The sequence below is a fragment of the Rhinatrema bivittatum genome, chromosome 7, assembly GCF_901001135.1.
Source record: "Rhinatrema bivittatum chromosome 7, aRhiBiv1.1, whole genome shotgun sequence".
NCBI classification, from domain to species: Eukaryota; Metazoa; Chordata; class Amphibia; order Gymnophiona; family Rhinatrematidae; genus Rhinatrema; species Rhinatrema bivittatum.
This window is the reverse complement of record NC_042621.1, coordinates 271891214-271915817: the sequence shown is the minus strand read 5'-3', so window position 1 is coordinate 271915817 and position 24604 is coordinate 271891214. Positions and strand designations below refer to the sequence as shown.

Here is a 24604-nt window from a genome sequence, read left to right as displayed (position 1 = left end):
GAAGCCGCCTCCAGCTTGGGACCCTGCCTTGCGGCCTGGTACCGCCTCTGGCTTCCTCTGCCCTGCGACCTGGAGCCGCTGCCATGTTCTGTGGTGGACCAGCCGCTGTCGCTTCTCCATCCTTGCGGCCAGGAGGCTGCCGACGCTGCTCCCACGCGGCCTGGTTGCTGCCCTGATGTTGGGCCTTGCTTCACGGCCTAATGCTGCTCCTGCCTCTGCTCTGCGGCATGGATGCCGCTGTTCCAGGTCCTACCTCCTGCCTCCTTAGGTGTGTGGCCGCACCTCTCTCTGTCTTTTAAAGGGCCCGTGGTGGGAGTAGTCCCGTGGCCCCTCCTAGTGATGTCATCAAGGTGTTTACTTTGCAGCCCTACAAAAGGGCCTTGCCTTCAGTTCATCGTTGCCTTAGCAAGGAGCTGCCTGCTCCTGGAGTCTCTGCTGTTTCAGCTTTTCATCCAGGAGGCTCCGATGTCCACCTTCGCTTCTTCAAGGCACTCTGTTCTTCGTGGTAATTCCCTTGTCTTCCTTTGTGGTTCCTGATCCTTCGTCTGCATCTTCGTTCCATGTCCTGGTCTCTTATCAGATCCCTGTCTCCATCCTCATATCTTTGCCACAGATGTTTTCGTCCAGAGATGACCTTGCTTTCAGATGTCCCGTGTCCCCTGATGTCCTGTTGCCCAGATGTTCCACCTCTCAGCATCTCCCTGATGCTCTTGGTTGAGTGTTCGGGGGATTCAAAGTCTGGATTCCTGGTGCCTAGATGTTCCATCTCTCAGTCTTCCAACGCCCCCTTGTTGCTCTTGACTGAGTGCCTTGGAGGATTCGAAGTCCTGATGTCCTTGTCTTAGATGTCTTAATGTCCTTGTCTCCAGATGACCTCGATGTCTTGTCTCCAGATATTCTGCCTCCTGGCGACCTCTATCTCTGACTCCTCTCTTTGAAGCCTTGTCCTCTGATGTCTTGGGCTCTGGCTTCGCCTAGCCTCTGGCGGATTTTGCTGTCAGTGGATAGCCTGAGGGCCTGCCTGGCCACTGAAGCCTCCTCTCCGGCTGGTGAGTTAGCGTGCTATCTGGATTCCACTCCATCCTGAGTTTTACCTTGCTGTCATCTTTCCACTCATCAAGAGCCCTCGTCTTGCCTCAGCCTTGCCTTAGCCTTGCCTTGCCACACTCCTGCCTTAGCCTAGCCCTACCTTTGCCTTGCCTCATGTCTTGCCCGACCATGTCTCCTAGTACCTTCACCTGACCACGTCTCCAAGTACCTTTGTCTGATCGTGTCTTCTAGCATCTTCGTCTGACCATGTCTTCAAGTATCATTGTTTGACCATGTCTTCAAGTACCTTTGTCTGATCCTGTTGTCTAGAGTCTTTGTCTTGTTCCAGTGCCATTGTCTGTCCTCGACCTCTCTCCATCCTGACGCATTTGCATTTCCCATACGGCAGGTCCGAAAGGGCTATTGAGTGGCTGGAGGGCTACCCCAGAGACCAGCATTGCGTTGTTGGGTCTCTTCTGATGCGTCAGGTTCAATGGAGGTCAGAGTCCCTGGTCTTCAGCCTGTCCGCCTGTGCTTGGACTCGTCTCACCTGCCTCTGCGCTTCTACGGAGCTCTCTGCAGTCGCGCCATGGTCCAGGGGCACACCTACCTCTCCAGATTTGGGACCACTCCCTAGCGCTCCTGTAACATGTATCATATCTCCCCTGCACCTCCTCTCTTCCAAGGAATACATATTCAGATCCTTCAGCCTCTCCTCATAGGTCTTCTCCTACAGACCGCATACCATTTTGGTCGCTCTTCTCTGGACTGACTTCACCCTGTCTTTGTCTATTTTGAGATACGGACTCCAGAACTGAACACACTACTCCAGGTGAGGCCTCACCAAGGACTTGTACAAAGTCATTATCACCTCCTTTTTCTTAATGGTTATTCCTCTTTATGCAGCCCAGCATTCTTCTGGCTTTAGCTACTGCCTTGTCAAACTGCTTCACCATCTTCAGATTTCCAGACACTATTACTCCAAGATCCCTCTCTTGGTCTGTGCACATCAGTTTTTCAACCCCTATTACATACAGCTCTTTTGGATTATCACACCACAAATACATGACTCTGCACTTCTTGGCATTAAATCCCAGCTGCCAAATCTTCAACCACTCTTCCAGCTTTCTTATAATAAACTCCAAGAGCAGGGGCTGTTCACTGTACTGGATCCTGATAGCTGAGATTAATGGCCATCAGGAACAGGTAGGTTTTCAATGCTTTCTTAAAGGACTTTGAGCAGAATACATTTCCTAGGTACTCTGGGATGGAGTTCCAAAGGTGAAGACCCATGATAGAGATGGCTCAGTTTTTTGTAATGTCTCATTTTGCCAGTTTCGGGTTGGGACCTCCAACGGGTTCTTTGAGACAGAACGTAGATGTCTCAAAGGTTTGTATATGCAAAGGGTGGTGCTTAGCCACATAGAGGAGTCATAGTTAAGTTGAAAATCAAGGTTAATACCTTTATATTGTACATGCCATGCTATTGGGAGCCAATGAAAGGATGACAGTTCGAGTGAAATATGCTTCTTGAGTCTTGTTCCAGTTACAATTCTCGTTCCAGTATTTTATACAATTTGTAAGAGACAGATGGTATTTGCATGGAGATATAAAAAGATACAGTAGTTGATGTGATTCAGGACTAAAGATTGTAACTCTGAACGAAAGCCAGGTGACTCTAGCAAAGGTTTCACCTGTTTCAATAGCGGAGGATTTAACAAATGCAGAAATATGATTTTTCGTAGAGAGGTTTGAGACTAGTGTAATACCTATGCTATTAGCTTTATGTACAATTTGTAGTACCTTCTTGTTGGATTTTGTTACAAAAAATAAAGATTGTGGGTTTTTTTCAAAACCCCTGATATACTGAAGCTGATTCCTTTAAGTGTGTAAAACAAGGAACTATGAACAAGTTTGTTTAGTGTAAGGAAAAGTGAGGAAGGTATGTAAGTGATAGCATAAGGGTAGTCAAAGAGAGTAGTAAGAGTGGCAAAAGTAAGGGGGAATCCAGACCATGTGTACATTTGAAGGCAAACAAATTTAAACTAACAATGGGATTGGATGGGTAGCCAGTGGAGCCAAGCTAGGTGAGAGGAGGAAGAGGAACAGTGGAGTACCTGGGAGAATAAGTGCAGTAAAATACTGGAGACACTGAAGAAGATTTAGTATAGAAACAGGAAGTTTGATCCGGACACTATTATAGCAACTGACTCTGCATAGGGAGGCTAGGAAACAGCCAGAGGCAAGGGGAATGGCAGTGTCCACCCAGGTACAGAGCAAGCAAAATAAAGTTGAGTGAATAAAAGAGAGAAAAAAAAATCAGGGTCCATTTTCAGCCACCAGATAAGTTTATCCGGCTATCCTTAGGACAGATCTGTGGCCTGACCAGAATTAGCTGGGTAAGTTATCCAGTCAGAATTTAGCCGGATAAGTTATGCCTCTAAATGCCTTGTGAATATCAACCTCAAAATCCTGACAGAATGAGGGAATCCCTAGGTGAAGCTCAGGGAGAAGGGATGGACTCTCAAACTCTGTGTTGGGCCAGGAAAGGAGGGCTTCTTTTGATAATGGTCAGGTGCCAAATCCAAAGGGCTTAGTAAACTCAGGGAGCACTCAGACCTTGATTTGACCAGGACTTATGCCCTTTACTTAATGAGATTAGGGAAAGACCATTACTAATCATTGTGTAGATGGGGAATGGAAAACCTATCCCAATGCATTGGTTAACCTGCAAGAACAAGGACAGAACCACACCCTAGTGATAGGACTAAAAAAGATTCTCCGGTATCTGTTGATCCTGGGGTGAGACTAGCTCAAGGTAAACATTTTGTTGAAGGGAGAAGATGCGTTGGTGGCTACTAGAGCCTAGGAAGCCTAGAGTCAGGCCCAGTTGCTTCCCGCTCTTGGTGTAGATATTTTCATTAGAGGTCCCAGGCCTCTTTAAGATGACTGAAGACCAAGTCATGGAAATCCAACGTGGATAACGTGATACAGAACTTCCAAGATATCTTCTCTGATCCTTGGCCAGTATCATCTAGCCTCCTATCGCATTTACACAGTGCCTAGCAAGAAAGTGATTCAAACTCACTAAACAATGCGAAATGATCCCCTTAAATATTAAATTTTTTTTATAATTTTTTGAACGTAAAAACTCTGATTTATAGAAATTCTTAATAATCAGCTGATCGCAAGAAATTTTTAAAGGAGAAGGTGGAACGTTTCATAAACTTTCAACACATTACTACCTTGTAATGCTTTAATTGATTTTTAATCATGAACTATCCACCTCCATCCTTGAATATCATTTTTTTTAATGAAATGTGCGCTGTGAATATTAAAATCTTAAATACTTTTTAGAGTGTGAGACAAACTTATTTATATCCAGAAGTCTTTAACTGTTACCGTCCATATACCAATGCAATACCGACTTATAAACTGTTCCGCACATTTCATTCAAAAAAGATATTCAAGGATGGAGGTGGATAGTTCATGATTAAAAATCAATTAAAGCATTACAAGGTAGTAATGTGTTGAAAGTTTATGAAATGTTCCACCTTCTCCTTTAAAACATTTCTTGCGATCAGCTGATTTTTAAGAATTCCTATAAATCAGTTTTTACGTTCAAAAAATTATAAAAAATTAATATTTAAGGGGACCATTGGGCATTGTTTAGTGAGTTTGAATTGATTGTAGATTGAGTGTCCATTAGATATTTACAGGTGCAGAGGAGTTTTTAGCAAGAAAGTGAGGCAGGAGTTGGACTGGATACCAGAGACTGGGTGAGAAGTAATATGGTGAGCCCAAGTCCTGGTTCCAAACACAGTGGATCAGTATGGTTCTGTATCAAAATTTGGGCTGTCAACAAAATATCCAGCTTTGACATATACTCTATGCCTCAGGTGGATGAACTGCTAGAATACATGGGACTGGCAGATACCCCTCACTTGTGTATCTAAAGAAAAGAGGCATAGATCAAGTTAAGGCCTTGCCCTTTGGCCTTCGGGGGGCTACAACAATTTATCAAAGAAAAATGAACTGGGCTTTGAAACCTTACCAGTCATACATGGTTGCTTACTTGGATGATGTGGTAGGACATAGTAAGAACTAGTCTGACCACCTTATTAGCAGGCCTATCCAGTAGATTAGGACTAGTCCTTCAGTCCCTATGGGGTGGGGGCTCACAGCAAACTCAGTCAAATGTGTACTTTCTGCGAAGGAGACCAGTTATTTAATGCACTTGGTCTGCAATAGTTTGGTCAAACCCCTAAGTCAACAATGAACAGGCAGTGGCCTCCTATTCAACTGCAAATACAAAAGCAAGTAAGAGCCTTGGGGCTGGCAAAACACTACCAAAAAGTCATACTGTACTTTGCAGATCAGGCAATGCCATTTTTGGAACTTGCATGGAAGGAGGTATCTAACAAACAGGCCGATACAGTACAGTGCGCTCTGGCGGAGCGCACTGTTAACCCGCGTTAAGACGCACGTTTTCGACGTGCTAGCTTTACCCCTTTGCATGCAGGCCGATACTAAATCGCGTGCACAGAAGAGTGGCCTGTGTGCGTGCTGGGAGAGCGCACACAGGCTCGCCTGCTCTCCCGCGACTTTTACTGTATCAGCCCATATATCATATGTACAGCAGAGTCTTCAGAAGCCAACATTAAGCTATGCAATAAACCAAACCTTTACAGTATTGATTTTAAAAGTGAATGTATACCCCAGACAGATACTTCTAAAATAGGACAGGGGCTGTCTTGGCGCAACAAGGGGATGGTGAAGAGCACCCCATCCTCTGTCTAAGTGGGAAGATGCAGGATAGCAAAAGGAATTACTCAACAATAGAATGTGAATGCTTGCTGATCAAGTGAGCTATAGGAAATCAATGATATTATCTCCAGGAGAGGAAGTTCATCATCTTCACAGATTACCAGCCTCTGGAGTACCTCCACAGGATGGAAGACACTGAGATCTATCAGTGCATTAGTACAACTTTATGATTAAGCATTAAGCAAGATGCAGAACTTGAATGGTTTTAATCATTGTCAGGCAAAGATGAGGCTCTTATCAGGGATGCATGTTCCTTAAGCTTTTGCTGTATGCAATTCCTCTTCATGCAACACCACCAAGCAGCTCTGAAAAGCAAAAGAATGACTGCTGGTCAGTCTGCAATTTATTATATAATAAGAGGCATGCACTCAATTTTATAACTCATTATTGGAAATCAGAGATTCTTTTCTTCCTATGCATACTGCTAAATGAACCCTGTTTTAGGACTGATGATCAAAATTTGTGGATACCATTCCCAAGCCTTAATTGGTTCTGCATAAATATGGCTTGATCTGTGTAATTATTAGTCACCCTTTACTAGCAAAGAACATTAAAAATATCATCACTTGGTTATTTAATATTTCTATTCTATTGTTCACAGTGACAGCTGACGCAGACATTCCCACTAACTGATAATCCTTTAAATTGCTCCATCCCATGCCCTTCCCCATTGCCTCAGGACTTCAGCTGGTGCAAAAATGATTTTGTGTTGAGGCCATCTTTTTTTTTTTTAAAGCAAGAGAAATCCTGAATGTGTGTTTGAGCTTGCCCTCCCCTAATAATGAGGGATTACCTTACCATTGTGCTGCATTACACCTATTGTTATGTGTAGCAGGCTCAAATGCAAAAGCTGCCACAGACAGACAAAGGTCCAATTTAAAAAAAAAAAAAAAAAGAAAAATCCTGCAGGGATGAATCCTGCAACAGCCTGACTGTGTTCGGTGGAGATCAGATTCCTCCGGAATGCAATAGTGCTACTGAAAAGGAGCCATCTGCTTTTGCAGCTCTTTGATCAGGGTTCGGTTTTTATTCTGCATGGGTTATAAAAGTAATAAAATACTAATAATTTTTCGGCCGTTGAATGGTGTCCCGCTCGGGGTGCCTTACTGTAGATGTATAATATAAAATAAACAGTACTTAAAACGATGGAAAATGAACCCAGTAACAAAGCTCAATAGAAATCAATGTCATAAGATTTAACCCCAAATCTACAGGGCTAGGTGTGAACAGTGAAGAGACAAACTCACGAAAAGAAATAAAAGAGTTTAGCTGGCATACTGAGGCGCAAAGGGCAATGTCCAAGTGGAAAGCTGTGATTTAATACCAGGGTGATTCCAATGTCACTGCTAGAGCTGGAACAGACAGGCTGGGAGATGGTGTTCTTTAGCCAAACTACCCATGTAGCAGGCTATGGAGGACAAAAGCAACACAATATTGTAAATTTATTTATTTATTTTTTTTACTGAGTTACCTGAAATTGGTAAAACTGAAATTGTTTATTAAAATCTGCCATTGTTTATTTTATTTAGATTTTTTTATATTCCGCTTTTCGGCACTTCAAATTGTACATCAAAGGGGATTACATTCAGGTACTATAGGTATTTCCCTATCCCCACAGGGCTTACATTGCCAGATGTGGATGAGTTTTGGTAGTTGGTAGATTGTTTTTTTTTGGTAGTTGTTTAGATTATTACAAAGCTTGGATGTAAAACGAGAGAAGGGGGACAGGGATGGGTGGGTGTTGGATTAAGCATGGATCTTATAGGCCCATTTACGCGCGATGGTAGACAACCAAGGAAAACGGACTGGATAAGGAGCGATATCCTACAAGCGATCAAGCTTTTACAGCTGGCAGCTGGAATATAGCCTTGCAGTGTGGACAAGAATATTTGTCCAGACTGGAGGGGCCACTTGGTCTTTCCCTGCTAACACATTTCTATGCTAGCATGAGTGTCTGAAAGACCATAGGTCTCTTCTTTAGAGGCAAAGGGAATTTTCTGGTCTCTAAAGCTCATTGTACAACGTCTTTGTTTAATTCCTATGTTGGTCCAATAAAAGAATCCAGTTTGCTATGGCAAGTAGAATTCCATTACTTTATTTATTGTATTTGTCATGAAAGAATGCAAGAGTATGTATGAATTGGGATGGGATAACTGATCATAAAAGAGGAAAGCCTTTCTGCCCTTAAGGAAGAAGTCTCTGAAAATATTAGGGGCTTTGTTGAGCCTGTGGATTTCCCTCAGACGTGTCACTGTCAGGGACGGATTTAGGATTTTATCACCCTATAGGCACTGTTGGTGGCATTGCCCCTCCCCCCCAGATAGGACATTACCAATCGGTCGCCATCCGCCCCCATGTCTGGTTATAATTATGAGAGACATATCTTGGATTCCTGGTCTGGTATTAAAGTCTCTTGTCAACCAATCAGCTCTTGAACCAGTTGCCAAGTAATGTGACAACCACAGTGCCAGCCAGTATCAGACACACACATAGGGGTAGATTTTAAAACGCCTACGCGTGTAAATCCAGAGGATTTACGCGCATAGGTGGGGTTATGCGCGCTGGGCCTATTTTAAAAAGGCTCGGTGACGCGCATATGTCCCGGGGCTTCGAAAAGGGGCAGGGCGGAGCTAGAGGTCCCCGGCACAGCGACCATTTGCAGGCACAAAGTAAGTTAAAGGAATGGGGGGGTTTAGAATAGGGCTAGGGGCCGGGAAGGTTAGGGGAAGGGGTAGGAAGGATAGAGTAGGGGGAAGGGAAGTTCCCTCCCAGGCCACTCCTAAACTGGAGTGGCCTGGGAGGGAATGGGTGAAGGCCGCGGGCATCAGCGCGCGCAAGATGCACTAGTGTGCACCCCATTGCGCACGCCGACCCCCGATTTTATAACATGCGCGCACCTGCGCGAGCATGTTATAAAATCGGGCGTCCATGTGTGCGCGCCGGGTACCAAGAGAGGGTGTGTGTGGCCATGTCTCTCCCTCTCTCTCGGATTCAAAGATACACACTCTCTCTCACACACACACACACACACACACACACACTCTCAATAAAATATTATGCATTTTTAACAGTTTTTGCATTTAAAAAAAGCCATTCAAAGTATGAGCTAAAAGTATCATTATATTTACATGCACTTCTGTGGTGCCAACCAGAAACCCCTTTAAAATAAAAAATTGAGACACTAGGATCCCATATTGCATTAAGCCTATTGTAATACATGTTGAGTGTGGGTTCAGCTCTCAGAAAGCCTTGGGTAAATTGAATTACAATTAAAATATTGTAAAACTCCAATACCAAAACAGCAATAGCACCCAGCACTCAAACAGTGACAACTCTACCTATGAAAAGGCAACACTACAAATATTACACCCTAAAACATCAATTTGGAAACCAGAACAAGCCAAGCTGCTATAGATCCCTACACAGAAACAACATGCTAGCAGAATACTTCACCTCTGTCACACATGCAGAACATAGATCAATCCTAAAGAGACCATAATTGGAAACAGCAAAAAGCTAGATCCTGTAGGCAGTGCAACAATGAAAAAAGAGAAACAGTATTTATTTAGTTAGGTATCTTACATACCATTATTCCATTTAAAGATCACAATAGTTTACAAAAGCAACATTCATAGTTATGAATCAACGGATAAAGTCAGGTTACAGAGGTAGTATTTGTCAACAGGCATCAACTGAAATGCTCCATTATATATTAACTAAGGTTTAGGACATAGGGAGAGAGCTACAGAACAAATAATGGAACAGATTTCACATGATACCTTGCGTTGAGGTTCTTACATTCACTCGTTAAATTTATACCTCATACTTCAATTACCATTTCTTAAATATCAAACAAGTAAATCAAGAAATATGTCAGTAATAGTAAACTCATACAAATAAAAAGGATAAATATTACAAAAGAGCTGAACATCCACTAATTAAACTCATATTAAACCTTTTAAAATTTTCCAAAAAACAATAAAATGTTTTAAAACAGTCACATCAGATAACACCCAATAATTAAAAACAATAAATATTTAAAAATCCCCCACTTTCTATACTTTCCAGTCACCCTGAGACTGTTCTGCATTAGTGGGGGTGAGGAAGTGCACAAACTTAATCTTCCCTCACACACATGCTGATACACACACACATACACTCTCCCTAGCACACACTGACACCTACACACACCTACACGCTCATTTCATTTATTAACATGTATATATCTCTTAACACTTAAGACCTAAGCGATGTATAACATAAACCATTCACATAAAATAATATATAAATACAAAAAACTTAGAAACAATTCATAATCAACCAAAAAATGTGGATGTTCACTAAAGTCCCAGCTTCTGGAGGCAAGTTCATTGAAACCATACGAGGGGCGCAAGAATTGCTGACTTATAGCACAAGAGGAGACACTGCGAGCGCATCTACCCAAAAACCTGTTTCAGCAAAAACATTTTCAGAAAAAATGTGAACTTTCTTTAACAATCCCACATTCTAGGCTCTATTGGTAGCGCATTCCAGAGAGAAGGCGCTGCTACAGAAAGAGAGGATTCTCTCGTCGTTGATAGGTGAGCAGCTCTGACTGAGGGCACATGAAGCAGCCCTCGCTGTGAGGACCTTAATTGATGAGAAGGTTCATACATTTTCAAGAAAGCATTAGCCCCATGGGCATGAGCTTGAATTAATCAGTTTAAATACAGTCATCCCGATTTTTATAGGTGATTCCCTGCTGTATCGGGAGCCAGTGCAGATCAGCAAGTGTTCATAATGGTTAACTCCAGAAAGAAGTCGTGCGGTAGAGTTTAAGAGAAGTTACTCCCTCGCACCCACTAACATAATCGCACCCACTCTCTCGCACCTGCTGACACCTACACACTCATGCATGCTCTCTCGCACTCTCCCACTCTCTCTATTCTCTCCTGCTGCCTCTGAATATGTAAAAAAAAATATATATATATAATTTATACTTATGTTGGTGATCAGGAGGGATCCAGGCAGGGCTACAAGCCGATGGCCCTGGTGTAGGAAGAGGTAGGCAGAAAGGCACGAAGCAGAGGGGTGGGAATATTTTTTTGCCATGGCCCCAGCATAAGTGAGGGGGGCTGTCGGCAGAAATCAATAAGAGGCCTTCAGCCATGGGGAGGCAGCAGTGGGATGCCTGCTGGATGCCTCCCGTGGCAGAGAGAGATGGGGGTCGTGCAAGGGAAGACCCAAGGGAGCATTTCCACTGCCGCGATAGTGAAGTCCCGGGCTTGCAAATAGGGGCGGTCGGGGCGTAGCCAGGAGGCGTGGTGTCGGCATGGGGCGGTCCGGGGGCGTGGCCAAGTGCCCTGACACAGCGGCCTGTGTCGGGGCCTGCCGCACGAGCAGACAGCCAGCGCGCATAAGTTACGACTGCCCGGAGGCAGGCGTAGCTTCGCGGATAAAGGTTAGTAGGGGGATTTAGGTAGGGCTGGGGATGGTTAGATAGGGGAAGAGAGGCGGAGGGAACGGGCAGCGTGCGCAGGGCTCGGTGTGCGCAAGGTGCACAAATGTGCACCCCCTTGCGCGCGCCGACCCCGGATTTCAAAAGATACGTGCGGCTACTGACAAATAGAATAACTTCTATTAATTAAAATCATATACTTTTAAAAAAACATTTCCCAAGTACCAATAAAATATTTCAAAACAGTGCACACATAACACCCAATAATTAAAACTAATAAGAATAATAAAAAAAAAGCCGCTGCTGTCCATACCTGGGAACTCTTTGGGGTAGATTTTTAAAAACGGTGCGTTCGTGTACTTTTGTTCGCGCTCCAGGCGCAAACAAAAGTACGCTGGATTTTTAGTAGATACGCGCGTATCTGCTAAAATCCAGGATCAGCGCGCGCAAGGCTGCCGATTTTGGGCTGCCGGTGCGCGCCGAGCCGGGGGCGGTTCTGGAGGGCGCGGCCATGCCCCCGGACCGCCCCGGGCCGAAACCACGCCCCCGGGCCCGCCCCCGAAACGCTGCGTCCCGCCCCCCAAACGCCACGTCGATCGGCCCCGCCCACGACAAAAAACCCCGGGACTTACGCGAGTCCCGGGGCTCTGCGTGCGCCGGCAGGCCTATGGAAAAGAGGCGCACCGGCGCGCAAGGCCCTGCTCGCGTAAATCCGGGCGGATTTACGTGAGCAGGGCTTTTAAAATCCGCCCCTTTATTTCCAGTCACCCTGAGATTGTCGAGAATTAGGGGTTTAGGCGGGGGTGGGGGGGTGGGGGTGTGTGTGTGTGCGCGCAAACTTTATCTTCTCTCTCACACATACTCGCATGTCCATTCTCTCTCACACATATACGCTGTCACATATACACACCCACAACCTCTCTCACAGACACACTCTCAGGCTCTAAGACCCTCTCTCCCCCCCCCCCCCCCCACTACATACAAGCTTTTACTGTCTGATCTTAATTTTCTAATTGGTTGGTCATAGGCTTTTTTTTCCCCACCTTCCCTTTCTTGGTCTTTTGCCAATTCCTTTTACAGGGTCTCTTTTTTTTTTTTCTGTTTCTTCTCTCTCCACCTGTCTTCTTCCCTTCCTCCCTCAAGCAATCATTCAGGGTCTCATTTTCACACGGTGTCTCTCTCTCACACACACACACACTCAGCTTGTATGTGTTTGTGTGTGTGTATGCATGAGAGAGAGAGAGACACCTTGTGAGAATGAGAGCCTGAGTGTATATGTGTGAGAGAGAGAGACACCATGTGAGACAGGCTCTCACTCACATGCTCACACAAACTGCTCTCACTCTCACATGCTGTCTCACACACACTCTCACACAGGATCTCACTCACATACTGTCTCTCCGAACATACAGGCTCTCATTCCCATACATAGTCTCTCAACTCACTCTCTCTCACATATACACATACAATCTCTCAACTCACTCTCATACACAAACACACAGTCTACAGGGCCTCAGCCTCCCTCTCACCTCTGTGCCTCCCTTTTGTGGGTCACTGAGGAATGGGCTCTGGCAGTCCTGATCTGCCTAAGCCGCCTCGAGGTGGTATCCGCAGCATCCCTGCTAGAAGGCCTCCTCTTCTAGGGCCGCCACACCACGAGTTAAGATCCACAGTGGCCCTGCCACACACGCTGCTTCTCTTATGCACATGGGCCGATGCTCCTCCTCCTTCCTGCCCACGTGACTCCAGCAACGTTTTTCTTCAGTGGTGCGCAGGCAGGAAGGATCACCTGCAGGTTTGGAGGTGACTTGTTTTCTTCGGGCCGTGGTGGAATGAGCTCCTTCATGGAACTTCCTGCTGTACGCGGTTGTGAGAAAAGTTGTGCGCGGCCATGCATGCACGCAGCTTAGAGAGAACAGTGGCTGGCTCACAGCATAGGAACAGCATGCTTCTCTGTTCAGCCGCCAGTGGGATGAGGTCCATCGGCGGTCGCATGGGCCTCCTTATGATGGCCATTAGTACCCCCCTATGGCCCTGCGCCTGGGGGCATTGGCTCCCCTGCCTCCCCCCCCCCCCCAGTTGCGAGCAAGGGGCCTGACGTATCAGAGGGGCGGCAGAGGCTTTTTCTCTACTAGAGATAGAATTATTTTTTCTCTCTGCCTGCCCCTCTCCCCAGATATCTGCCGCCCTAGGCATGGGCCTAGTGTGCCTATTGACAAATCCAGGCCTGGTCACTGTCACTGGTGCTATTTAGAATGCTGACATCCATGTGTACTTCTATAATTTATGATCCACTTTGGTTCCCAATTTTATGACACCTTTGTCTTCTGTTATTGGAGTTTTCAGGATGCTCCCTGTGCACCTACACTGTGAGGTGCAGTTTTTATTTTATTTTTTTTTCCCCTATGAATGTATTATCAGCTGTTTTAGTACTGGAGATCTTAACATGTCAGTAAGAAATTTAATTCTAATGTCATCTAAGATGATGACAGGAACTACGCTCTCCTGGGTGTGCTTTGCTGTATAACAAGAAGGCACGTGGCTTGTGCCACCACATCATAGGCATCTCACTCACATGCCTATCCTGGACCTGTCATAGAATCAGAACCGTGGTCCTTCAAGGCTGCTGAGAAAGAACTAAGGACAATGTGGTGTCTTGGTTTGTTTTGAGCTGAGGAAAGGGAGACAGGGGAGATATAGCAGAAGATAAACAGGTGTTAAAAATTATCGATTTCCGGAGGTGAGAGAGAGTACAGGGGGTGAGGAGGAATCCCAGCCCTGAGTACCCGATTTCTTTCAAGAATTACCTGAATCTCCTGAGAAGCTTCCAAGGGAGAGAAGAGTTCCTGCCCTTGTTCCCGGTCTGTCGCGCCGCTGACGTCATCGAGGGGAGGGACCGGTAAGGCTAAAACCGGCCCCCCCCTGCAGCGCGCTGACAACGCCGGCGCGCTGCCGAAGCCATGTGCATGGCTTTGTCTGGATTACTGGGCGACTTCCTGCTTGGAAGACAGGACTGTTTTTTGCTTGAAGACAGCTCCATCCAGTAAGGCCGCGGTAGAAACAGTGCGGTAGTGTCAGGCGCACCCTTCCTCCCCGCACGCACAGTTCTCTTCACTAACTCCCCTGATACTCTCCTCTAATCGCATGCAAATGCATGCCGTGGCTTTAAAGCGGTAGGGAAGGGTTATGGCCGCGTAACCCAGGTTACTGTATAGGCGCGGTATAGGTACCTGTCATTTCATGACATTTTAAATACCTGTCACTTTCAGGCGGTCATCCAGGCAGCGGCGTGGGTCCAGGCGGCCGGCGGGCTGCAGCGGGAGTCGAGGGGCGGGTGGGCGCGAGTTCAAACGAGCCGGCGGCGAGAGCGGCATCCGGTAACCCCCACTGAAAGGCGCGCATTCACTGCCGCGGGGGGGGGGGGGGTTTCCGGAGGCCGCTTTCGCCGCCGGCTATCTCCGCCTGAATTAATGCGCGCCCTGGCCGGGTCTCTCGGGCGCGCATTGATTCAGGCGTTTTCGCCACCGGTTCCCTCTGCCTGGATGAATGGCCATGCGAAATCGAGAAGGACCGAGCTCTTCCCCCTTGCTCTCGAGCCTTGCTACTTTTTTGTATTTTGTTTTGCTTCGGGAGGATGGGATCGGACGGGCGCTCAAGGCAGTCGGTGGGGGGGGGGGGGGGGGGGGGTGAATGAATGCGCGCCTGTGCGACCCCTGCCATTCGGCGCTCAAGACCGTCACATTCATTCATTCATTCATTCATTCATTTACACGCGCATTCACTGGCGGCAGGGCCTGGATGAACGCACGCCCACGCAGGCAGTGAATAAATGCCCGTGCGATTTCGGCGCTCAATATGTGACAGGCACGCGCATTCATTCGCTGACGGCGGCGGATTGACGAATGCACGCACGTGTCAACGTTGTGATTCAGTTGAGATGCAAACATGTCTATTATTGGTTGACCCCAGCATTGTAAGATTCTGGTCATTACCACAGGATCCAGAGACCACTCGTGGGGATGGAACTGTCAGCTGAGGCAATCTGCTGCTATGTTCCACATGCCTGCCAGATAAGTGGCCCGTAGATGCATGGAGTGTGTAAGGGCCCAAATCTGCATAGCTTCTTGGCAGAGAAGATAAGAGCCTGTGCCTCCCTGTTTGTTCAAGTACCACATTGCGACTGTGTTGTCCGTTGTGTGAGAAGTCTTTGATGAAAGTCAGTCCTTGAACGTGTAGCTGGAAGCTCTAGGAAGTTGATCAAACATTGAACTTTGAAGGTTCTTCACATGAGCTCCTCACCCTTGGATACATCTTTGGTTAAAGTTACTTGTGGAATTGGTTGCTGAAAGGGTAGACCTTTTAGTCTGAAAGGCAGGACCCGGTATTGCAAATGTTGATGTCCCACTAGCAAAGCTTGTATTTACAAGGGGGAAGGGAAGATGTGATGTGGAATGTGAGCATAAGCGTCCTGAAGAATCAAATAACAGAACCAATCTCGTGTTTGGAAGTAGAGAAGCATGTTGCCGGGAAACACCATCCTGAATTTTTTTGGAGAAATATATTGCGATTGCAGAGGCCGATTGCAGATGCCTCCTGCGGAGGCCTCCTGTTTTCTTTGGAATGAGGAAATAGCGGGAGTCGACCTGGCTGCTGGCTCCGATCCAGACATCCGGACTTGTCCTTCATCTTCTGTATTTTAAATTCTGCTAGCTGTTTGAAAATAGTAAATCCTGGAGATTGCGGCACTGCTTCTAATTAGAATGTCTGTATCAAAAACTTCTCTTAAGTGATAGCAGCCTCATCTTGGGATCAATGAATGGTTGACAGGAGCGGGCAGGTTTGAAGGACACCAGAGAGAGAGCCAAACAGATTAGACAGGAGATGGAGGGAGGAGAGAGCAGGAATCCACAACATGGAGAAAACAGGATTCTGTATTTATATTGTATAAAATGTTAAATTATAGATTTTATATTCAACAAAACAGAAAAAATTACAGACAGGACTAGGGGATATTCCATGAAGTAAGCGTGTAACATGTAGCACATTTAAGTAAATCATAGATAGCTCTTCTTCACTCAACGCACAATTAACTTGTGGCCAAGGTTTTAGTACAGTAAATGTAGCAGGGTTTCAATAGGGATTGGATAAGTTATTGGACGAGAAGTCCATTACCTGCGATTGGAAAGTGCTTGTTTTGAGGTATTTGGCTGGTATTTGTATATCCTGAATTGTATCTAGGATACAACACATTTGTAGCTCGGAAGCAGGGCTTGATGGACCCATAGCAAAACCACCGCTAACAACTCTTTTATGGGTTGCATAGCCTTCGAGTTGTGGGCTTTTTCCCTAGTGTCTATCAGTAGCCAGTCACCAATAGCCAGAAAAATTAAACAGTGTCCAATTCCTATTTTGCCCCCGACATCTTCGTAGAGAGCAATGTAATACTTGTGTTTATCCTCAAACAATCGTCAAGATTAATTGGTCAAGGTTATTTAGCCCTATGTTCTGCTTGCTGTACTCTACCTTGGCTGTCTTTCAAATATTCCCACAGCAGTATCACATAAGTCGCATGCTTAGAGTAGAAAATAAATCAAACACATTTTTGAGCATAAAAAAAATATATTTTAACCAAAAAAATAAACAAGTATTTACAACTATAATATTCGGATACAAATTTAACATGGGGGGGGGGGGGGGTTTAAAAAAAAAGTGGGGAAAGCATGCCATGGGAGAGGAGGAGGAGCGCTGTCAGTGTTGGCCCCCCTGTGCTGATGCTCCAGCAGGAGCCCGCGCCAAGACCAGCAGTGACTGAGCTCCTGCGATTGCTCGCAGGAGCTCTACCATCTCCTGCTGGCTGTGATGCTGGTCCTGCAGGAGCATCAGCACACGCAGTGAGTTCCCCTCCAGGGCGTGAAAGGTGTTGGCGATCTGCGCCAGGAGGTACAGCATTGAGTCCATACGGCCCTCAATGCTGCCCTCTGGCCGATCGCCAACCCTGGAAAGCCCTGGAGAGGCTGGGCCAACGACATCGACGTCGCTGTCCTCCTCCTCCTCTCCCATGGCAGGCGGGGCGGGGCTGGGGCAGGGCGGGGCGGGGCTGGGCGAGGTGGGTAGGTCGGGAGACAGTTGGGGTTGAAAATCAGGGGGGGTTTGGTGCGGTGGGATATAGCCGGGGAGGGGCAAAATAACGGGTAGGCGCTCCAAAATGGGGGTGGGTGGGGAAGCAGGGGAAGCAGGAACCATTTTGGGGGGTGAAGGAAATGGGACGGGACGGATAACAGTGGGACGGTCCATGTGTGGGTGGGGTGGAACGGGCGTGGCCAGCATTTCTTCATCAGAAGTATCTGAAAAGAGAAAAATCAAGGCCTTAATCCCATCCAACATGAATTAATGCACAACAAGAAACAGAACATAGCAACATTTTTTAAGAGGAACAATAGTGGATTCAATTTAACACATGTACACATGCCAATTCCCTTGTCGTGAACAATGCAGAAAGTAAGCCAATAATACTGAAGGCTCACCTTGGGGGGGTGCCAGCTCTTCCCCCGTCCTGTCTCCTTCATCTGAAGTATCTGAAAAGAGAAAAATCAAGGCCTTAATCCCATCCAACATGAATTCATGCACAACAAGAAACAGAACATAGCAACATTTTTTAAGAGGAACAATAGTGGATTCAATTTAACACATGTACACATGCCAATTCCCTTGTCGTGAACAATGCAGAAAGTAAGCCAATAATACTGAAGGCTCACCTTGGGGGGGTGCCAGCTCTTCCCCCGTCTTTTCTCCTTCATCAGAAGTATCTGAAAAGAGAAAAATCAAGACCTTAATCCCATCCAACATGAATTCATGCACAACAAGAAACAGAACAGAGCAACATTTTTTAAGAGGAACAATAGTAGATTCAATTTAACACATGTACACATGCCAATTCCCTTGTCGTGAACAATGCAGAAAGTAAGCCAATAATACTGAAGGCTCACCTTGGGGGGGTGCCAGCTCTTCCCCCGTCCTTTCTCCTTCATCAGAAGTATCTGAAAAGAGAAAAATCAAGACCTTAATCCCATCCAACATGAATTCATGCACAACAAGAAACAGAACAGAGCAACATTTTTTAAGAGGAACAATAGTAGATTCAATTTAACACATGTACACATGCCAATTCCCTTGTCGTGAACAATGCAGAAAGTAAGCCAATAATACTGAAGGCTCACCTTGGGGGGGTGCCAGCTCTTCCCCCGTCCTTTCTCCTTCATCAGAAGTATCTGAAAAGAGAAAAATCAAGGCCTTAATCCCATCCAACATGAATTCATGCACAACAAGAAACAGAACAGAGCAACATTTTTTAAGAGGAACAATAGTGGATTCAATTTAACACATGTACACATGCCAATTCCCTTGTCGTGAACAATGCAGAAAGTAAGCCAATAATACTGAAGGCTCACCTTGGGGGGGTGCCAGCTCTTCCCCCGTCGTTTCTCCTTCATCTGAAGTATCTGAAAAGAGGAAAATCAAGGCCTTAATCCCATCCAACATTAATTCATGCACAACAAGAAACAGAACAGAGCTACATTTTGGACAATGGTAAATACTTTTTTCACTTTCTGCTCAGCCTTTACATCTGTTAAATGCACCTACCATCCTGTTGGTGGGCCCGCAGGGCCCTCAGGTACTCCGGCTCCTCCTTCCGGATCCTGCGCGCCCGCTTCTTCAGTGCCTCTATCTGTGGGTTATATAATAGCCAAAGGAAAGGGAAGTTGAACTACAAGTAGAGAGGTGGAATGAAATTTTAGCCCTACCAGTCTAATAGGTAGTGTTATTTTTACATTTGTCATCCGCATCCCAAATAGACACCCAGTGCCCAAGCACATGTAAAAGTAAAGTTAAGTCAAGTGCCATGTTTCATGCTGTGATGCACAGCTCTACTAAGCGAAAACCCCCAAAAAAAATTGCTCTTGCAAGTGAAGCATCACTTTACCACCATCAGATTTAACACTACTAAACAAACAAAGCGAAGATGTTCAACTTAAAACTTTACTCAAAAAACAGAAGCAAACACCTCTCAATTCGATAGGCACACAGCACTCTAGAGAGGGAAAATAGTATTTAGACTATTTACCGATACCATATATCAAAAAGTAGACTAGAGACTATATCATAGGCTCTATGAAACTTTAAACTTTTGCATGCAGTTACAAAATTTACTACAGGCCTATGAACTTACCTCCCGCGGAAAATCCGCTTGGGCGTTGAATTGTGCCCTGAGCGCCCGCCAGGCCTCGTCCGCCCTCTCCTGGTCCCGCGGGCGCCCAGGGATAAAGTAGAGGCGAGCCATGTTTGCCGCCACTAGCTCCGCCAGCAGCCGGACATCGCCGGCGGAAAAATTGCGGCCTCTTCCGCGAGGCATATTTGCTGCGATTGCAAAATGGCCGCCCGGATGTTTCATTGCACGTGCGAGCGCCGTGCATCCGGCTTTAGGCGCCTTTCCCTCCGCCATATTCCTACAGTCAAACACAACTGGCGATGTAGCCTAGATTTCAGCGTGCCTTCGGTTCGCCATTTTGCTACGGCTAAACATATGGGCGCTCTATCCTAGGTTGAAGCTTTGCTACGGCTAAACATATGGGCGCTGTATCCTAGATTTAAGCTTAGTTTTCGGTTCGCCATTTTGCTACGGCTAAACATATGGGCGCTATATCCTAGATTTAAGCTTAGTTTTCGGTTCGCCATTTTGCTACGGCTAAACATATGGGCGCTCTATCCTAGGTTGAAGCTTTGCTACGGCTAAACATATGGGCGCTGTATCCTAGATTTAAGCTTAGTTTTCGGTTCGCCATTTTGCTACGGCTAAACATATGGGCGCTCTATCCTAGGTTGAAGCTTTGCTACGGCTAAACATATGGGCGCAGTATCCTAGATTTAAGCTTAGTTTTCGGTTCGCCATTTTGCTACGGCTAAACATATGGGCGCTCTATCCTAGGTTGAAGCTTTGCTACGGCTAAACATATGGGCGCTCTATCCTAGGTTGAAGCTTTGCTACGGCTAAACATATGGGCGCTGTATCCTAGATTTAAGCTTAGTTTTCGGTTCGCCATTTTGCTACGGCTAAACATATGGGCGCTCAATCCTGAATTGCCGCCATTCTTGCCGCATTCCTATTACTGGCGTTTAGTGTTGGTGAAAACTGGAGTTTCAAGAAGGTCTTTGAAACCGGAGTTTCCTATTGGTTTTCAAACTGCTCTTTCCTATTGGTTTTCAAATTGCAGTTTGAAACTGGAGTTTCCTATTGGTTTTCAAACTGCATTTTCATTTCGGTTTTATAACTTGCTTTTCCTATTGGCCAGCACGGCATAATAATCGTACCATGGGCGTGTATATAGCTCGCTTCCCTTGGATGGAAAAGTCCCTTTACATATTTCGTTTGGACAAGGACACACCGTGAACAAGTGTTTTGTCGGATATTGTCAAGGCTTTAAGCAGGTAAGCATTGCATTAAACGCTTTTGGTTCGGGCATCTACGGGCCCCCCTTGTGTTTAACCGTGTGACTTTGCAACTGTCCCTCTTATTTTCTTCTTTTTTGCCCTGTTATGTTTCCCTCTTTTTTGCATTTCTAAGCGCAGATGTTTCCATTTCAGCGCTTGGATTTAAGCTTTCCGTTGTATTGAGCCCGGTAGCCTAGTTTCACGGTTCTTTGCATTCATGCTGTGTTTTATGTTTATCGCTTGCCATCCCTATATCTAATGGAGATGTGAATCGTGTGATCAAGTCGGTAGATGGTCGCCCGAATCGCAATGGCCGCCCGTGAACATAGGCGTCCGTAAGGGCATTCTCGTCCACCCTTGATTGGCGCCCATTTTCCTGCGACCGCTTTGTCTGTTCCGCCCTACGGATGCCTCCTGCGTGATAATCGCCGGCCGTATTCCCGTACGGCAACACGATTCGAGTGCAGGAAGTAGTTCCCGGACCCCCGGTGGACTTTGGTCTAGTCCTGTGTGGGGTTTTACCGCCCTAACCAATATTAACGATTTGTTGCATTAAATCGGGGGAATTCTTATTATTTATCTCTCAACCTGGAGTTAATCACTAATGTTCACAACAGCTGAACACAGTTAATGGAAAGGCTCTTAAACAAGGCTATACAGGGGCCTAAATAATTTTACAGTATATATTACCGATTTCATCTCCTCCATGATGTTCATTAATCGCGTTTTCTTTGTTACCGTCCAGGTTTAACTATGCCGGGAAAGCGAGTTCGGGCTCAGGTAGAGGACCATGCCACGGACCAGCAGCCAGAGGAGGACTCAAGCGCCTCCCAGCCATCCCAAAAGAGAACCCGTAATGCGCGCTTTACGGATGATGAAAAAGAACTCTTGTGCCGTGCTGTATGTGAAAAACATCGCCTTCTCTTTAAGTCCAAGCTTTCGTGGTGCAGCCGAAAGAAGATTTGGGAGAAGATTGCACAGGATGTAAGCTCACTTTCGGTTATGCCAAGAGATATTAAGCAGGTGCAGCACCGGTGGCGTGACACCAGAAAAGAGGTTAAAGAGAAGGCCGCTAAAATCAATGCCCACGCAAAGAGGACTGGTGGAGGGCCACCGTGCAGCATCGTGCTGACACCTGTGGAGGAGATGGTTCTCAGAACCATGGCTGCGGAGGTAGTGGTGGGCGTGCAGACGGAGTATGGCGGTGAAACGGAACCATGTGCACCTTGTGCAGGTATGTATTTAGCTAAATTCAGATGTGAGCTGTATGGTAGCTCAGTGGTCAGCCGATGTGTGATCGCTCCTTTCTTACAATTTACTACTGTAATAGAAATGTGCATCATTGATTGCCCTACCGTCACTGTACTTGTCACAATATTGTCTGATAGCCATAAGAATTCTCTTTTTATGACAAAATAGAAATCGGTACTGTAATAAATTATGATTAACTTTCCACAGTTATGTAATGACGTTGACCTCTCTCTTTGCCCACAGAAACAATGGATGACGGTGATGGTGACGGTGACAGCGGAGAATCCGAACACCAGGAATCATTGTTTCCGCAGCCTAGCGCAGACCCCCCCAGCCAAGCGATGTCATCAGGGGACATGGATACACAGGATCAGTACGATGTCCCTGTGATCGGAGCGGAGGATGTTGTACTGGACCTACAGTATTTGAACACCCCCCTGGCATTTCAAGAACCCGACCCATCACAGCAAAGCGATGAAGCTACAGTGATTGAGGAATCTGAACCAGTGTTTCCTGACACGGAAATTGCACCAGTATTTGGCATAGAGACCGTGACTGATCAATTACTGGCTGGAATCGGCTCGCGCCTGGATGGTCATCATGCTCTAATCCTCCAGGAGCTGCGTTTGCTCAGAGCTGACTTTAAACAGTGCATGGCGTCACTGATTGGCGCAATCCAGTCACTTGCCCCGAAACCTCCAGCCGGCAACAAATCCTAAAACGTTTAATAAAAGTTATATTTTGTTTTCAATTTGAGTAAGCGTACTTTTGTTTATATTAAAACCGTTGTCCTTGGGGGGGTCATGTAACGCAGGAAGGGATATTTATTCAAGCATAAATCACTACTGTACATAACGAAGTGGCTAGAAACGGGCAGGGGGACCACAAAAGGTTATACATGTACAGTTTTTAATGGGACGGTCATATTTTCCAGATTCAAATAATGGAAATAAATAATTCAGAGTTGTTATATAATAAAATTTTTATTGAGTGATCCTCAGACACAATTATAACTGTGTGTTCAAAATCTCTAGAGCCACCCCACAGAATACTCATGTCGCCTACAATCCTTTTACGGTGTGATCATCTTCCGTTAATGTCTTAAAAGACATGAATTTCAAATTCTGGAACAGAAAGAGAAGAAAAGGCAAGAGTAAATAGTACATACATGTACAGAAACGATCAATCTCTAGAGATCTCAATCTGAACCGGACCATGTAAAATTACCCCCTTATCTTCCTGCTCCAGGCTGTACTCCCACTTCCGGTCGTCTGAAGCCAACTTCACATCTCTATTAATATGTAGAGAATACCACAGCTATGACGAACTATTGAACCACAATATCGTCGTGGGCCACAGTAGACAGGAATGGTTATATGACAGCAGTAATGAAATGTAATGTATGACATGAAACTTACATGAGAAATAAATTTCGATGATCCTCCGCCGGACTTCATTACCCCGTGCTGTGCTGTCCGCATCAACTGCCAGCTCCTGTGGCGGATCGGGTATCAAGTCTTCGTCAACCTCTGCATGCATACCGAATCTCAGACAAATGTTGTGTAGCATGCAGCAGGCAATAATTATGCTGACAACCTTTTCGGCACTGTATTGCAGGGCCCCCCCCGAGCGATCCAGACATCGAAAACGCACCTTCAGCACTCCAAAGGTGCGTTCAATGACGTTTCTGGTGCTGGCATGAGCCTCATTGTACCGTTTCTCAGCATTTGTGTGTGGTGACTGGAGCGGTGTTAGTAACCAAGGCTTACAACCATAGCCGCCATCACCTATGGGATGCAAAATATGGGATGTATTGAAAACAACTTGCAGCGCAAAAACGGTAAACATAATATTCATAACTATATAGCTATCATCTTTCAGATCCGGAGAACAGAACACTACACATGAGAGACAGACAAATCACAGGAAGTTGCAATTGTCACTTACCAAGTAGCCAGCCTTCGCCGTACTTTCCTTCAATGAAATTAGTAGCCAGATTGGAATGCGCGAGAATGTAGGCATCATGGCAGCTCCCTGGAAAGTTAGCTACCACATTTAGGATGCGAAGGCGTGCGTCGCAAACCACTTGCACATTCATGGAATGAAAGTGCTTGCGATTACGGAACCCACTCTCTTCTTCTGCCCTGGGTCTTAACGCAATATGGGTACAGTCGATAGCGCCTAACACGTTGGGCATACCGGCAATACCCATGAAGCCACTGCGGATCTGTTGGAGTTCTGCTGGATCCGTAGGAAAGAATATATAGTCCCTCTTCCGCTTCATCATGGCCTTCAACACCTGGGCTAGATTCCGTGAAACAGAGGCCTGCGTCATACCTGCAACTTTGCTCACCGGGTTTTGAAAACTTCCGGTACCAAAAAAATTTAAGGCACACAGAAGCTTACTCAATCCGGGCACAGCATGGTATCGATTGGTCTTGGGATCCAGGTCCTCACGCAAGTCTTCATACAGGGACAAGATTGCCTGTGAGCTCAGCCGGTATGTTCGGACAACATCTCTCTCACACATGCCAAAGAGCATCGCCCGTGTATGGATGACACGTGGCCGCTGGA

At 46.0% G+C, this 24604-nt stretch overlaps 1 protein-coding gene across 1 annotated transcript; it reads left to right on the top strand.

Annotated features, from left to right (window-relative positions):
* The first annotated feature begins 21532 nt into the window (after positions 1-21532).
* Positions 21533-22749, top strand: LOC115096224 (myb-related transcription factor, partner of profilin-like). The gene is made up of 2 exons (XM_029610734.1): positions 21533-22013; positions 22274-22749. The coding sequence occupies exons 1-2, from the start codon at positions 21533-21535 to the stop codon at positions 22747-22749; spliced, it is 957 nt and encodes a 318-aa protein (XP_029466594.1).
* Positions 22750-24604: the final 1855 nt, after the last annotated feature.